The 17395-nt window shown below is 39.4% G+C and overlaps 1 protein-coding gene and 1 non-coding gene across 9 annotated transcripts in view; one reads left to right on the top strand and one right to left on the bottom strand.

Moving 5' to 3' along the window:
- The window catches only part of CEP70 (centrosomal protein 70), an 80818-nt gene that overhangs the window by 8492 nt on the left and 54931 nt on the right, over positions 1–17395 (bottom strand). For all 8 annotated transcript variants that reach the window (XM_067737688.1, XM_067737692.1, XM_067737691.1 and 5 more), the window contains one exon: positions 14993–15098. In XM_067737688.1, coding sequence (XP_067593789.1) covers positions 14993–15098 — 106 coding nt within the window. The remainder of the gene's footprint in view (positions 1–14992; positions 15099–17395) is intronic.
- On the top strand, positions 3297–3403 carry LOC137225660 (U6 spliceosomal RNA). The gene has a single exon (XR_010943966.1). It is a non-coding gene; the product is annotated as a U6 spliceosomal RNA (small nuclear RNA).

Here is a 17395-nt window from a genome sequence, read left to right as displayed (position 1 = left end):
TGTATTTATTTATTATAAGGAATTGGCTCACACAATTATAGGAGCTGACAAGTCCTGAGATCTGCAGTCAGCAATTGCTGAGATCTGCAGTCAGCAATGCAGCAATTAGCCAATGGCATAGTTCTAGTCTGAATTCCCACAAGCTTGAGACCAAGGAAGAGCCAATGTTTCAGTTCAACATTTGAAAGCTGGAAAAAAAAATTGATATCCCAGCTCAAAGGCAGTCAGGCAGGCAGAAAGTTCCTTCTTCCTCAGCCCTTTTGGTCTACTCAGGCCTTCAGGTGACTTGATGAGACCCAGCCACCACGAGGAGGGCACTCTGCTTTACCCAGTCCACCATTTCAAATGTTACTCTCCTCCAGAAACACCCTCACAGACACACCCAGAACAAGGCTTGACCAAATTATCTGGGCACCCTCTGGCCTAGTCAAGCTGACACATAAAATTAACCATCACAAGTCCACCCCTCGTCAACTTGGCACCCATACACTTTGCCTTAAACATACTTAATCTCCAAATAAAGACAATAACAAGATCATGGGTCACCTAACATGATACAACTGTGCTGTGTACAACCAAAAATGTACTAACCCCTTTGCCAGAAGAGGAGGTAAAGTCCTAAAGTGAGGATTACTCTTCTCCTTGATACCCTGTAACTTAAAAACTATGATATAAAAATAACAATACTCAAATATGATGACATAGTCATTATATGATAAGAGAATAAGAGCAGGAAAAGAACAAAGATATTTGCTATATATATATATGTATTTACAAATATATACATACACCCATGTGAACATATTCATAACCAAATAAGGAGGAAATACACATGACAATTATAATCCTCATTTCTATAAGTCATCATATGGTCACAGCTGGTATTTATCACTACTTTCTTCCATTACCTTTTTTTTATTATGTTTGCCTTCAGCAAGCACCTCAGCTGGTCCTGGTCCTTTACTTGCTGGGGTAATCCAAATCTTCATTCCTGAAGGGTCTGGGCCATTAGTAGTTCTGCCTAGACCAGGTTGTTGGAGTTTTCCATTGACCTTTATCACAAGGCATGGCAATACTAAGAGATGCCCTAAGGGATGGCCTGTATTCTAGACATTCTCTTCCTTTCCTTCCTTGTGGAGTGGTAGTACACTGCTCAAAGTTCTGCCCAGTGGGAGGATTTCCCTTCACTACTTTCCTTCAGGGATGTCCCAGACAGAAGCTGTAGTGTTGCAGTTGTCTACTTTAATGTGGTCCCTTCAGATTATGCAGAGCCACCTGTAAATCAGGCCTAAGTCTCCCCTTCTTATGTCAATTGATCATAGGGAACTCCCCATGAGGCCACAGGTGCAGGCTGGGGGAGAGAAGGTAGTGCAGCAAGAGTGGGAAACCTTAGGCATTTGGCCACTGCTTCATGTAATTTATTGTGCCTTCAGGGCCTGCTCAGGCCCAATTTCACATGTACCACCTTCATTTGATGACAGAGTGCTGCTGTGCTCACCCAATTTTATTGGCTTCGTGGGTCAGATGACACCCAGCTCATGACGGGTAATTCAAGTCACATGGTAACTTTGTGGCCCACCGTTAAGCCTTCTACTCAGGCCCCGCAGCAGGCCAAGAGTTATTACTTAAAAGGAAAGTAGTTATTTGCAGAGGATGACAGGATCTTTCTCCAAAATCCTAAGAGCCTGACTTATGATTCACCAACAGGGGCCACCAAAGGCTGCCAGCAGCATCCCTACCTGCCATGACAGTCTAAGCCCCATCGGATCTGCTGGATCCTGTGGCCCGAATGGCAGAGCAGCTTGCATGGCAGCCTGGACCGATGCAGAGCCTTCTCTTGTTCTGGGCCCCACTCAAAACTAGTGCCTTTTCAGATCACTCAGTAAATGGGTTGGAGTAACACAACACATGAGGAATATGTTACCTCCAAAATCCAAAGAGGCCTACTAGGTGCTGTTCCGGGTTTTTGGTTGTAAGAGGTGCCAGAGCAATAACTTATCCTTTACCTTAAAGGGAGATCTTGACATGCCCACACCACTTGAGCCCTAGAAGTTTCACTGAAGTAGAAGGCCCCTGAATTTTTGTTACATTTCTTTCCCATCCTTTAACATGCAAATGTCTTACCAATAAGTTGCTACTTCTTGCTCAGTAGGTCCAATCAGCATAACGTCATCAATGTAATTGGCCAGTGTGATATCTTATAGAAGGGAAAGGTGATCAAGATCCTTGTCAACTAAGTTATGATATAGGGCTGGAGAGCTGATATACCCCTAAGGCATGACAGTGAAGGTATATTATTGGCTTTGCCAGTTTAAGCAAACCACTAGTGGTGGTCCTTATTGACAGGTATGGAGAAAAAAGATTTTCTCATCTCATTCAGAAACATTCTCAGAAAAACCCAGAATAATGTTTGACCAAATATCTGGGCACCCTGTAGCCCAGTCAAGTTGATAAATAAAATGAACCATCACAAATACCCATATAATCACTACCTAGATTCAATAATTGTTAACATTTTGCCATATTTGCTCACTCTATCTATATTTTGAGCTGAACCATTTGAAGAAACTGCATGATAACATGATAACACTTCACTCTCATACATACTTAAGCATGCATCTCTTAAAAGTAGGCATATTCTTCTACAAAGTCATAATGCCATTATTATAAATAAGAAAATTAACAATAATTTCCCCACACACACACCTACAGTCAGTATTTGACAAAGAAGGCAAAATACACAATGGAGGAAAAAAAGTCTCTTCAGCAAGTGGTGCTGGGAAAGCTGGACAGCTGCATGTAAATCAATGAAGTTAGAACACTCCATCACACCAGAAACAAAAAATAAACTCAAAGTGGCTTAAAGACTTAAATATAAGACAGGACACCATAAGACTCCTAGAAGAGAACACAGGCAAAACATTCTCTGACATAAATTGTAGCAATGTTTTCTTAGGTCAGTCTCCCAAGGCAATAGAAATAAAAGCAAAAATAAACAAATGGGACCTAATAAACTTATAAGATTTTGCACAGCAAAAGAAACCATAAACAAAATGGACAACCTATGTACTGAGGGAAAATATTTGCCAATGATGTGACCGACAAGGGCTTAATTTCCAAAATATACAAACAGCTCGTACAACTGAATAACAAAAAAGCAAACAACCCAATCAAAAAATGGGCAGAAGACCTAAATAGACACTTTTCCAAAGAAGACATACAGATGGCCAATAGGCACATGAAAAGATGCTCAATACTGCTAATTGTTAGAGAAATGCAAATCAAAACTACAATGAGTGCTCGCTTCGGCAGCACACATACTAAAACTGGAACGGCACAGAGAAGATTAGCATGGACCCTGTGCAAGGATGACAAGCAAATTCGTGAAGCATTCCATATTTTTTTGTTATAAAGCAGAAACTAACACACCACTGTAAAGCAATTATACTCCAATAAAGATGTTAAAAAAAAAGAACTACAATAAGGTACCACCTCATGCTGGTCAGAATGGCCATCATTAAAATCTACAAATAACAAATGTTGGAGAGGGTATGGAGGAAAGGGAACCTTCCTACACTGTTGGTGAGAATGTAAGGTGGTGCAGCTACTGTGGAAAACAGTATGAAGGTTCCACAGAAAACTAAAAATAGATTTACCACATGATCCAGCAATCCCACTCTTGGGCATATATCCTGAGAAAACTATAATTCAAAAAGACACATGCACCCCAATGTTCACAGCAGCACTATTTACAACAGCCAAGACATGGAAACAACCTAAATGTCCATAGACAGGTGAATGGATAAAGAAGACATGGTACATATATATACACAATGGAATACTACTCAGCCATAAAAAAGAATGAAATAATACCATTCGCAGCAACATGGATGGACCTAGAGATTATCATACTAAGTGAAGTAAGTCAGACAGAAAAGACAAATATCATATGATATCACTTATATGTGGAAGCTAAAATATGATATAAATAAATGTGTTTACAAAACAGAAACAGACTCACAAACATACAAAACAAACTTATGGTTATCAAAGGGGAAAGTTGGGGGAGGGATAAACAAGGAGTTTCAGATTACCAGATACAAATTATTACATATAAAATAGATAAACAACAAGGCTGTACCGTATAGTACAGGGTACTGTACTATATTCAATATCTTGTAATAACCTATAATAAAAAAGAATATATATGGATATATACATAACTGAATAACTTTGTGGTACAACAGAAACTTAACACATTATAATCAACTATACTTCAAGAAAAAATAATAAAAATAAAATAAAAACCCAATAATTCCCTAACATCATCAATGCTTGGACTGAAGTTTAAATATACTGATATGTATAATATGTGACTATAACCCCCTTGCCAAAAGCTATGAGTTCTACTTTATATATTATTCAAGAACGGGAAAGGGAGACTCAAAACAACCACTTTAAAGAGAGAAGAGTTGGAGCTTCCCTGGTGGTGCAGTGGTTGAGAATCTGCCTGCCGATGCAGGGGACACATGGTTCAATCCCTGGTCCGGGAAGATCCCACATGCTGCGGAGCAACTAAGTCCGTACGCTACAACTACTGAGCCGGCGCCCTAGAGCCCGTGAGCCACAACTACTGAGCCCGCGTGTCACAACTACTGAAGCCCGCATGCTTAGAGCCTGTGCTCTGCAACAAAAAGAAGGCACCACAATGAGAAGCCTGCACACCGCAATGAAGAGTAGCCCCCACTTGCCACAACTAAAGAAAGCCCACGTGTAACAACGAAGACCCAACGCAGCCAAAAATAAATTAATAAATTTAAAAAATACTTCAAAAATAAACAGAGAGAAGAGTAATGCCATTTCCTTTGTTTCCACCATCAAGCCCAGGCTATTTGATAAATAAAAAAATAAATAAATAAAAAACGAATAATTCCCTAATATCAGGGAATTATAAAGTATAAAGACAACATACCGTTTTCATACTGAATTTTTGTCCCTACTCATACTTCAAGTTACAACTCACAGGTCTCCTGGTAATATGATTTGAGATGTTTATTTTGGAGCTTTTTTATTATTTAGTTAGTTAGTTAGTTCAACAGAGTGTATTCAACATTTCACTTCTATTTAAACACATTCCAAGGCTTCCCTGGTGGCGCAGTTGTTAAGAAGCCGCCTGCCAATGCAGGGGACACAGGTTTGAGCCCTGGTCCGGGAAGATCCCACATGTCGCAGACCAACTAAGCCCGTGCGCCACAACTACTAGCCCACGCTCTACATTTACTGAAGCCCATGCACCTAGAGCCCATGCTCTGCAACAAGAGAAGCCACCGCAATGAGAAGCCTGTGCACCGCAAGAGCAGCCCCCGCTAGTCACAACTAGAGAAAGCCTGCACACAGCAACAAAGATCCAACACAGCCAAAAAAAAAAGACCCTAAACACATCCCTTTAATGGAAAAATTAATTAATTCCCCTCCACAGAATTATTATTGACAACAGAGTATATTCTTCTTCTTTTATTTTTTTGGGGGGGCAGTGCTGAAGTATTAAAGGATAGCTTTATTACTTTGCCAGGCAATGGGGTCATACTGGACTTCTGCCTCGAAAACCTATGTGTCCTAATCCAGGAGGATTTTTTCTTTTTAATCTTTTTTTATTTTTTTAACACCGTTATTGGAGTATAATTGTTTTACAATGTTGTGTTAGTTTCTGCTGCATAACACAGTGAATCAGCTTTACATATAAATATATCCCCATATCTCCTCCCTCTTGCATCTCCCTCCCACCCTCCCTATCCCACCCCTCTAGGTGGTCACAAAGTACGAAGCTGATCTCCCTGTGCTATGCAGCTGCTTTCCAGCAGCTATCTATTTTACATTTGGTAGTGTATATATGTCAATGCTACTCTCTCACTTAGTCCCAGCTTACCCTTCCCCCTCCCCATGTCCTCAAGTCCATTCTCCACATCTCCATCTTTATTCCTGTCCTGCCCGTAGGTTCATGAGAACCATTCTTTTTTAGATTTCATATATATATGTTAGCATACGGTATTTAGTTTTCTCTTTCTGACTTACTTCACTCTGTATAACAGACAGACTCTAGGTCCATCCACATCACTACAAATAACTCAATTTCGTTTCTTTTTATGGATGAATAATATTCCATTGTATATATGTGCCACATCTTCCTTATCCATTCATCTGTCGATGGACACTTAGGTTGCTTACACGTCCTGGCAGCTGTAAACAGTGCTTCAATGAATATTGTGATACTTTTTTTTTTTTTTTGCAGTACGCGGGCCTCTCACTGTTGTGGCCTCTCCCGTTGCGGAGCACAGGCTCCGGACGCGCAGGCTCAGCGGCCATGGCTCACGGGTCCAGCCACTCCACGGCATGTGGGATCTTCCCGGACCGGGGCACGAACCCGTGTCCCCTGCATTGGCAGGTGGACTCTCAACCACTGCGCCACCAGGGAAGCCCACATGTCTTTTTGAATTATGGTTTTCTCAGGGAATATGCCCAGTAGTGGAATTGCTGGGTCATATGGTAGTTCTATTTTTATTTTGAGGAACCTCCATACTGTTCTCCATAGTGGCTGTATCAGTTTACATTCCCACCAACAGTGCAAGAGGGTTCCCTTTTCTCCACACCCTCTCCAGCATTTATTGTTTGTAGGCTTTTTGATGATGGCCATTCTGACTGGTGTGAGGTGACAGGTCATTGTGGTTTTGATTTGCCTTTCTCTAATGATTAGTGATGTTGAGTATCCTTTCATTTGTTTGTTGGCAATCTGTGTATCTTCTCTGCAGAAATGTCTATTGAGGTCTTCCGCCCACATTTGGATTGGGCTATTGTTTTGATACTGAGCTGCATGAGCTGCTTGTATATTTTGGAGATTAATCCTTTGTCAGTTGCTTCATTTGCAAATATTTTCTCCCATTCTGAGGGTTGTCTTTTCGTCTTGTTTATGGTTTCCTTTGCTGAGCAAAAGTTTTTAAGTTTCATTAGGTCCCATTTGTTTATTTTTGTTTTTATTTCCATTTCTCTAGGAGGTGGGTCAAAAAGGATCTTGCTGTGATTTATGTCATAGACTGTTCGGGCCAATGTTTTCCTCTAAGAGTTTGATAGTGTCTGGCCTTACATTTAGGTGTTTAAACCATTTTGAGTTTATTTTTGTGTATGGTGTTAGGAAGTGTTCTAATTTCATTTTTTTACATGTAGCTGTCCAGTTTTCTCAGTACCACTTATTGAAGAGGCTGTCTTTTCTCCATTGTATATTCTTGCCTCCTTTATCAAACATAAGCTGACCATATGTGCATAGGTTTATCTGTGGGCTTTCTATCCTGTTCCATTGATCTATATGTCTGTTTTTGTGCCAGTACCATACTGTCTTGATTACTGTCACTTTGTAGTATAGTCTAAAGTAAGGGAGCCTGATTCCTCCAGCTCCGTTTTTCTTTCTCATGATTGCTTTGGGGGACTTCCCTGGTGACACAGTGGTTAAGAATCGGCCTCCCAATGCAGGGGACATGGGTTCGAGCCTCGGTGTGGGAAGATCCCACATGCTGCAGAGCAACTAAGCCCGTGCTCCAAAACTACTGAGCCTGCACTCTAGCACCCACGAACCACAACTACTGAGCCCATGTGCCACAACTACCGAAGCCACATTGCACAACTTCTGAAGCCCGTGCACCTAGAGCCTGTGCTCCGCAACAAGAGAAGCCACTGCAATGAGAAGCCCACGCACCACAACAAAGAGCAGCCCTCGCTCACCACAACTAGAGAAAGCCCGCACCCAGCAATGAAGACTCAATGCTGCCATAAATAAATAAATTTATAAAGAAGAAGAAAAAGATTGCTTTGGCTACTCGGGGTCTTTTGTGTTTCCAAACAAACTAAAATTTTTTCTTCTAGTTCTGTGAAAAACGCCATTGGTAGTTTGATAAGGATTGCACTGAATCTGCAGATTGCTTTGGGTAGTATAGTCATTTTCACAATATTGATTCTTCCAATCCAAGAACACAGTATATCTCTCCATCTGTTTGTATCATCTTTAGTTTCTTTCATCAGTGTCTTATAGTTTTCTGCATACAGGCCTTTTGTCTCCTTAGGTAGGTTTATTCCTAGGTATTTTATTCTTTTTGTTGCAGTGGTAAATGGGAGTGTTTCCTCATTTTCTCCTTCAGATTTTTCATCGTTAGTTTATAGGAATGCAACAGATTTCTGTGCATTAATTTTGTATCCTGCTACTTTACCAAATTCATTGATTAGCTCTAGTAGTTTTCTGGTAGCATCTTTAGGATTCTCTATGTATAGTATGTCATCTGTAAAGAGTGACAGTTTTACTTCTTTTCCGATTTCGATTCCTTTTATTTCTTTTTCTTCTCTGACTGCCATAGCTAAAATTGCCAAAACTATGTTGAATAATAGTGGTGAGAGTGGGCAACCTTGTCTTGTTCCTGATCTTAGAGGAAATGGTTTCAGTTTCTCACCACTGAGAACATTGGCTGTGGGTTTGTCATATATGGCCTTTATTATGTTGAGGTAGGTTCCCTCTATGCCCACTTTCTGGAGAGTTTTTATCATAAATGGGTGCTGAATTTTGTCAAAAGCTTTTTCTGCATCTATTGAGATGATCATATGGTTTTTATCCTTCAATTTGTTAATATGGTGTATCACATTGATTGATTTGCATATATTGAAGAATCCTTGCATTCCTGGGATAAACCACACTTGATCATGGTGTATGATCCTTTCAATGTGTTCTTGGATGCTGTTTGCTAGTATTCTGTTGTGGATTTTTGCATCTATGTTCATCAGTGATATTGGCCTGTAGTTTTCTTTTTTTGTGACAACTTTGTCTGGTTTTGGTATCAGGGTGATTGTGGCCTCGTAGAATGAGTTTGGGAGTGTTCCTCCCTCTGCTATATTTAGGAAGAGTTTGAGAAGGATAGGTGTTAGCTCTTCTCTAAATGTCTGATAGAATTCGCCTGTGAAGCCATCTGGTCCTGGACTTGTTTGTTGGAAAATTTTTAATCACGGTTTCAATTTCAGTGCTTGTGATTGGTCTGTTTATATTTTCTACTTTTTCCTGGTTCAGTCTCGGAAGGTTGTACTTTTCTAAGAATTTGTCCATCTCTTCCAGGTTTTCCATTTTATTGGCATAGAGTTGCTTGTAGTAATTACTCATGATTCTTTTATTTCTGTAATGTCAGTTGTTACTTTTCCTTATTCATTTCAAATTCTGTTGATTTGAGTCTTCTCCCTTTTTTTCTTGATGAGTCTGGCTAATGGTTTATCAATCTTGTTTATCTTCTCAAAGAACCAGCTGTTAATTTTATTGATTTTGCTATTGTTTCCTTCATTTCTTTTTCATTGTTTTCTGTTCTGAACTTCATGATTTCTTTCCTTCTGCTAACTCTGGGGGTTTTTTTGTTCTTCTTTCTCTAATTGCTTTCAGTGTAAGGTTAGGTTGTTGGAGATTTTTTTTGTTTCTTGAGGTAGGACTGTATTGCTATAAACTTCCCTCTTAGAACTGCTTTTGCTGCATCCCACAGGTTTTGGGTCATAGCGTTTTCATTGTCATTTGTTTCTATGTATTTTTTTTTTTTTTTTTTTGCGGTATGCGGGCCTCTCACTGTTGTGGCCTCTCCCGTTGCGGAGCACAGGCTCCGGATGTGCAGGCTCAGCGGCCATGGCTCACAGGCCCAGCCGCTCCACGGCATGTGGGATCTTCCAGGACCGGGGCATGAACCCATGTCCCCTGCATCGGCTGGCGGACTCTCAACTACTGCACCACCAGGGAAGCCCTGTTTCTATGTATTTTTTGATTTCCTCTTTGATTTATTCAGTGATCTCTTGGTTACTTTAGTACTGTTTAGCCTCCATGTGTTTAAACTATTTTTTACAGTTTTTTTTTTTCCTGTAATTGATATCTAGTCTCATAGCTTTGTGGTCAGAATAGATACTTGATACTATTTCAATATTCTTAAATTTACCAAGGCTTGATTTGTGACTCAAGATGTGATCTATCCTGGAGAATATTCTATGAGTACTTGCAAAGAAAGTGTATTCTGTTGTTTTTGGATGGAATGTCCTGTAAGTATCAATTAAGTCCATCTGGTCTATTGTGTCATTTAAAGCTTATGTTTCTGTATTAATTTTCTGTCTGGATGATCTGTCCATTGGTGTAAGTGAGGTGTTAAAGTCCCCCACTATGAATGTGTTACTGTTGATGTCCCCTTTTATGGCTGTTAGCACCTGGCTTATGTATTGAGATGCTCCTATGTTGGGTGCATAAATATTTACAATTCTTATATCTTCTTCTTGGATTGATCCCTTGATCATTATGTACTGTCTTTGTCTCTTGTAATAATCTTTATTTTAAAGTCTATTTTGTCTGAGTATTGCTACTCCAGCTATTTTTTGATTTCCATTTGCATGGAATATCTTTTTCCCTCCCCTCACTCTCAGTCTGTATGTATCCCTAGGTCTGAAGTGGGTTTCTTGTAGACATCATATATACAGGTCTTGTTTTTGCATCCATTCAGCCAGTCTGTGTCTTTTGGTTGGAACATTTAATCCATTTACATTTAAGGTAATTATCAATATGTATGTTCCTATTACCATTTTCTTAATTGTTTTGGGTTTGTTTTTGTAGGTCTTTTCCTTCTATTGTGTTTCCTGCCTAGAGAAGTTCCTTTAGCATTTGTCGTAAAGCTGGTTTGGTGGTGCTGAATTCTCTTAACTTTTGCTTGTCTGTAAAGATTTTAACTTCTCCTTTGAATCTGAATGAGATCCTTGCTGGGTAGAGTAATTTTGGTTGTAGGTTTTTTCCCTTTCATCACTTTAAATATGTCCTGCCACTGGCTTCTGGCTTGCAGAGTTCCTGCTGGAAGGTCAGCTGTTAACCTTATGGGGATTCCCTTGTATGTTATTTGTTTTTTATCCCTTGCTGCTTTTAATATTTTTTCTTTGTAGTTAATTTTTGATAGTTTGATTAATATGTGTCTTGGCATGTTTCTCCTTGGATTTATCCTGTATGGGACTCTCTGCCCTTCCTGTACTTGATTGACTATTTCCTTTCCCACATTAGGGAAGTTTTCGATTATAATCTCTTCAAATATTTTCTTTTCTTGTTTTTTAAATATCTTTATTGGAGTATAATTGCTTTACAATGTTGTGTTAGTTTCTGCTGTATAACAAAGTGAATCAGCTATAGGTATACATGTATCCCCACATCCCTCCATCTTGCATCTCCCTGGAACCCTCCCTATCTAGGCGGTCACACAGCACCAAGCTGATCTCCCCATGCTATGCAGCTGCTTCCAACTAGCTATCTATTTTACATTCTTCAAATATTTTCTCAGACCCTTTCTTTTTCTCCTCCTCTTCTGGGGCCCCTATAATTCAAATGTTGGTGCATTTAATGTTGTCCTAGAGGTCCCTGAGACTGTCTTCAATTCTTTTCATTCTTTTTTCTTTATTCTGCTCTGTGGCAGTTATTTCCACTATTTTATCTTCCAGGTCAGTTATCCGTTCTTCTGCCTCAGTTATTCTGCTATTGATTCCTTCTAGAGAATTCTTAATTTCTCTATCTTCTCATTTTAACTTACTGTGTTTGGGGTCTCCTTTTCGCAGGCTGCAGGTTCATACAGTTCCTGTTACCTTTGGTGTCTGCCCCCAGTGGGTAAAGTTGGTTCAGTCACTTGTGTAGGCTTCCTGGTGGAGGGAACTGGTGCCTGTGCTCTGGTGGGTGGGGCTGGATCTTGTCCTTCAGGTGGGCAGTGCCACATCTGGTGGAACACCTGTGTATCTCTTTTTCTTTTCCTTTGTGTTTGTCTAGTTTCACTTGAATTGCACCCTGCTCTTCAGATGAGAGTTCCTAGTGTGAAACGGCTGTGCCCATCACCTCAGCTTGGCAGGCCATCTACTGGAGCACTACGCTCCACACTGCAATTGATCTGGGAGGATTTGATCAGGGGGTTTATAACAGTGGTTCAAAGGTGGGGTCTCTGACAAGATCAGGGTGTGAGCCGGGCCTACACTCCTTTAATCTCATCTCAGGTCTCCTAATCTTGATGATCTTCTCTGGCCCCTTCAATCCTGCCTCAGGTGGTTTGTTGGCTACTCCTCTCTTGATTAGCAACTGTTCGAATCTGCCCTTTGGAATTCAGGGAAGGTCATGGATGCTGGAGTCTTGCCTTGGTTTGTAGAAGCCAAACCTCTAGACGGACAGATTAAGGGAGTGAGCATGTTGGGAATATCCAGTCTCAGTCTTCTCACTTGCATATCCACATAAGAAAGACGAAGGATAAATAAAAGGAAGATCATTTAAAATCCAATTTAGTGTGAATTTTGTTTTAATTTTGTGTCTTGAAGAGATGCAAATTCAAAGGAAAAAAAAGATGGAATTCATAGGTAATTCAGGGTATGGAGAGCAGCTCACAATGAGGAATCCAGAGTGATTATTCCATTTGCATGTGAGGTTAGTGGCTGGACTTTTTTTTTTTAATGCTTCTTCTGGCAATTACAGTATTTGATTTCTGGAGCTTTAGTGGAGAGGGCTCTGTGTAGAGAAGCTGGGGGCCGGCTCTGTCCCTCCACGGAGCATGGTCATTCCCAAAAAGTGCCCTTCTGGCTTGGAGCACCTGGGCGATAGCAGGGCCTCCGGAGAGGGGTGGCCAGTGGCCGAGAATGGAGAGCTTTCCTTTCCTATAAAGCAGGATTACTAATCCATCTTGGAGGGTTTTGAAGCGCACGACTCTTCATTGCAAAGGAAAATGCATCTGGACACCAGCACTTCTGGATAGTGGTGCCCCAAAATCACCCAGTCGAGCACTTTCGATAGAGCAAAGCCCCAAGATTTCCTAGAGGTATATATTCTTCTTTATAACTTAGCCACACTCTGATGATTGGCAGCAAAAGATGTATTAACAATGAATAAATGGCAAAATAAAAAATTCCCAGAGAGACTAGAATTTATGAAAGAAAAGTCACAATACAGGTCTCATCTTATTCAGAAAGGGTTTGCAGGTACTGACAAACTCTTGGTATGGGTAAAAAAAAAACGTTTTTAAGGGTAATCATTAAAAGAATAGAAAATGATTAAGATGATGATTGTCCTACCTACTTGAAGAGAAAAAAAGAGCAAAGGAATCTCCACCTAGCAAATGTCAGGAAAGAAAAGAATGGAACAAGAAACCATGTAAATAGAAAACAGAAAGTAAGATATCAGGAATAAAAGCAGATATATAAGTTGGTCTCAGTGTCTATGAATGGTTTAATTCCCCTGATAAAAGAACAAACCCTCTCAAAGTAAATCTAAGAAACAAAATGAAATTTAGTTATATAGTGGATACAAGAGAGTTATCTAAAACAAAACAGTTTTCACAAAGGTGCCTGAACATAAAGTCAACACAGAGATGTACAAAGAACCAGCAACAATCAATTAGAAAATGTAATGGAAAAAGGATCCCATTCATAATAGCAATAAAAGTTATAAGATAACTAGATAACCTAGGAAATAAACAGAACAAAAAATATGCAAAAGCTAAATTTAAAAATATATAAAACTTTATTGAAAGCTAGAAAGGAAGACCCAAAGAAAATTAGAGACATATTTCTGAGTGAGATGATTCAAAACTGTAAATGTGGTGACTTCCCTGGTGGTCCAGTGGCTAAGACTCCACGCTCCCAATGCAGTGGGCCCAGGTTCGATCCCTGTTCAGGGAACTAGATCCCACATGCCGCAACTAAGAGTTCTCATGCCGCAATAAAGATCCCACATGCCACAACTAAAGATCCCGCATGCCGCAACTAAAGATCCCACATGCCGCAACTAAGACCTGGCACAGCCAAACAAATAAATAAAGTTTTTAAAAAAACTGTAAATGTATTATTTTTCCAAATATTAATCTAAAACATTAACTCAATTTCAGCTCATCTCAATGGGATCTATTTTTGAATTTGACAAATTATTCATACAGGAAAATAAATGTGCTAAAAATATATCCAAGGAAAAAATTTAAAAGAACAATAACAAGACACTTACCTTAAAAGGTATCAAAACCTACTATAAAGCTACAGAAATTAGTATAGAAATGGAAGAGACTAGAGAGTCTAGAAACAAACCTATGCATCTAAGGGCATATGGTATATGATATACGTTTCAATTCAGTAAAGTAGAGAAACAATAGTCAACTAGAAGCTGCAAACTCAAATGCCTATAGAAGCCAGGTAAGAGCATAAATGAGTGAAGCAAGGACGGGGTGGGACTGTGGCTAACTGAAGAGCACATGCCCATATGTGACAGGGGAAAGGCCTAATTCTGTGCTGATAACGACTATGCAAGAATTTGCTGCCAGATTCTTTGGTTTTTTAAGAGAAACTAGAAATAAGGACTTAAATAAAAATCCCTTAATTAAAAAAAAATTAGTAATTAATTCAAAGTTTAAAAAAACCTGTATGGGCCCAATAAAATATGAGTGCAGGCCCAGTTCAGTCAGTAAACTACCAGGCTTACTTGCTCATTTATTCAATAATAAATGGTCTATAAATCAAGTAAAGTTAGATCTTTACATCATACCACATAGAAAATTAAATTTCAGATGGACTAAATATCTAAATTTAAAAAAAGCATACAAGGACCTTAAGAAATAGATTTACTTATGTAATAATATCAACAACAGCAAAAACAAAAACAATAAAAAGGGAAATGGCTTAAGTAGGTAGAGAAAAGGATTATAAAATCTGTTAAAATCTTATCAGCTTTTCACTACCCTACTTTGAACAGGCCAAAGTCTCTTTTCAAGGGTAAGACAAATTCTCAGTCAAGTTACCACTTTTAGCCAAGTAGCATGTCATGGCAAGACAAGACAGGCTAAGCAACACAAATAAAGGATACAAGTATTCCTTACCAATTGATAATTCATTATACTGTGATTGTAACCAAGGTTCACTGTAAACCCCAGTCTTTCTGTCAACTGTTCAATACCTGAAAGTATCTCTGGTCAGTTAGGGTCTGCTGCTGGTCATCTTTGCTGGGCTCATCTTTTCCGTCTTTGTCCTCAGCCTTTTTTTGACTGATAAGATCCTGTAATCTAAAGGGGAAAAAACCCAAGATAATACAAAATGCTTTACTAGACACTGGATTAAGATGACAAAAATAAGCCAATGATCCAGCTACCCTCCCAAAAGCTTTGTCATTTTCCATATATATGCGTGTTTATGTGCATGCACATACATGCATATATGCATAAATTTTTTTTTAATTTTAAGCCATGTTGTCACTGGAAAACAAGAAGACCCTCTTAACAGACACAATATAGAAGGAATCCCTGAAAACTAAAGGGATCAGACTGATGAAGAAAGTTCTAACCAGTCCCCAGCACTTATAAAAAATAGAATAGGAAAGAACTACAGTAAAGGATGAAAGCAAGTTCCAAGGTACTCCAAGCTTGATGCTGTAGGTAAGGGAATCAACAAACAATGGGTAGGGAAAACAGTTTGGGCACTGCAGCAGCAAGAGCTAGGCAGTTTGGTCCTTCCTTCTTCATAGTCCTCTTGTGCCGAAGAGAAGACAACAGTGACACCTGTCCGTCAAGAGGGCATGAAAACCCAAGAGACCATTGTCCCAGGTGGCTACCAGAACTCTGGGGGAAAGTCTCTTTGTCCAGAAACCTAAAAACACGAGTGTATCCACCTAGTAGCCCTTCTCCAAATATCTCTGAAGTCAAGGCTGTAGTAAATATTTCTCCCCCACCCACCATGCCTTAGAAAAAAGTCTCTTATTAAACCCACTTCAAATTAACCAGTATGCCTATCAGTTTCCTGTGGAACCCTGACCCATTAAAACTGATTCCATGACTCGTTAGTAAGCTTTACTTGCTGTTTGTAAAATAGAACGGCGACATTCTATCGTGTCATTTGCCTACTAAAAACAGTGGCTTCCCACTACTTTTAAACTAAATCCAATCTCCTTGGGTTAGGTTTGAACTTCTCCATGCTGGTAGTCCTAACCCAATATTCCTCTGGACTCCTTTCTTACCTCATCTCTTACTACCACCTTACAATTATCTCCTTCACTCACATGTATTCCCCTTGATCTTCACTCAATTGCTTTTCTCTGCTCTCTGGTGAGCATATGCCAGAAACAAAATAAACAGAATTAGCTCTAGATAAAAAGTCAACCTCCTTCCTCTAATAGACACAGAGACCTCACAATCTATTTTCCACTTGACTTCCCATCTATTTACCATATTCACATATTTGACAGTTTTGCCTAAAGGCAGTGCCAGGAGCATACTGTCTAGAATACAAAAGTGACACAGAAAAGCCAACAGCTCTATAGTGGGACTACAAGTCAACTGACATATCTGAATTTACATGTTAGTTAACCTTTCATTCAGGTGGAAAAGTTTAATTTATCAATGAACTGTTTGCAAGTATGATTAATAAATATTATACTATGGATATATAATATTTTAACTGTCAGTATAGTAACCTGAATATATATATCATTGCATATACTAGCTTACAGTCACTCTGGGAAATGAAATGTGATTCAATTAATTAGGTGAATAAAGAGATTCCCTCAATGTAATAACGATAATAACTAACATATATTGGGAGCCTGGTGATGACAATAATTAGTATTTATTGAGAAACTTCTCTATGCAGGAACTCTTCTAAGCACTCACATGTATTAATTTATTTAATCTCATTGTTTTTCTAAATTTACAGAAGGTAAGGATTAGTAAAAGCTAGGGATTCATGGGGAATTGACCTTTGGTTCACCTAGTCTCACAGTAAATATTTGCCACAGCATAATACTCCTGAAAACTTTTGTATTCTGCAAAACCACACGTGAAAATAACAGGGTTCAGGAGAAAAGTAAGTGTTAGCAACCAGACTATTTAAAACTGAGGCAGCTTTATAACTAGACAGCTAACAAAAACAATAATTGGTGCCTCAGGAGATAAGTTAGACAGCTCAAGTATGTCTGGAGGTTGCCTCAGGCGATATTACAAATGCACAGCCAACAGAGCAGAAACGTTGGCTTGAGGATGCCAAAACTATGAAGATGGAAGTGGAGCTCCTGGCCAAAGAAGCCGACGTTATAATAGGTGAGGAAAGAAGGGCAACCTGCTCCTGGCCAAAGAAGCTGAGGTTAAAATAGGTGAGGAAAGAAGCGCAACCTGCCTCCAGCCTATAGTCTGTTTAATGCTGAGGGTCAGGGAGGGAGCCCTGGGTGCAGTTTCTCATTTTAAATTTTCTTAAGATAGATCTGAAAGGGCAGGTGCCTATGTACTAGCAAAGCTTTCCCCTTTCTGAAGTCTATACTATACTGCTATTCTAACTCCTTGTACCTAGGGAAAAAGTGCATGTAAACAATTCA

Source organism: Pseudorca crassidens, chromosome 5 (assembly GCF_039906515.1).
Source record: "Pseudorca crassidens isolate mPseCra1 chromosome 5, mPseCra1.hap1, whole genome shotgun sequence".
Classification (NCBI taxonomy): Eukaryota; Metazoa; Chordata; class Mammalia; order Artiodactyla; family Delphinidae; genus Pseudorca; species Pseudorca crassidens.
This window is presented reverse-complemented; position numbering and strand designations above follow the sequence as displayed.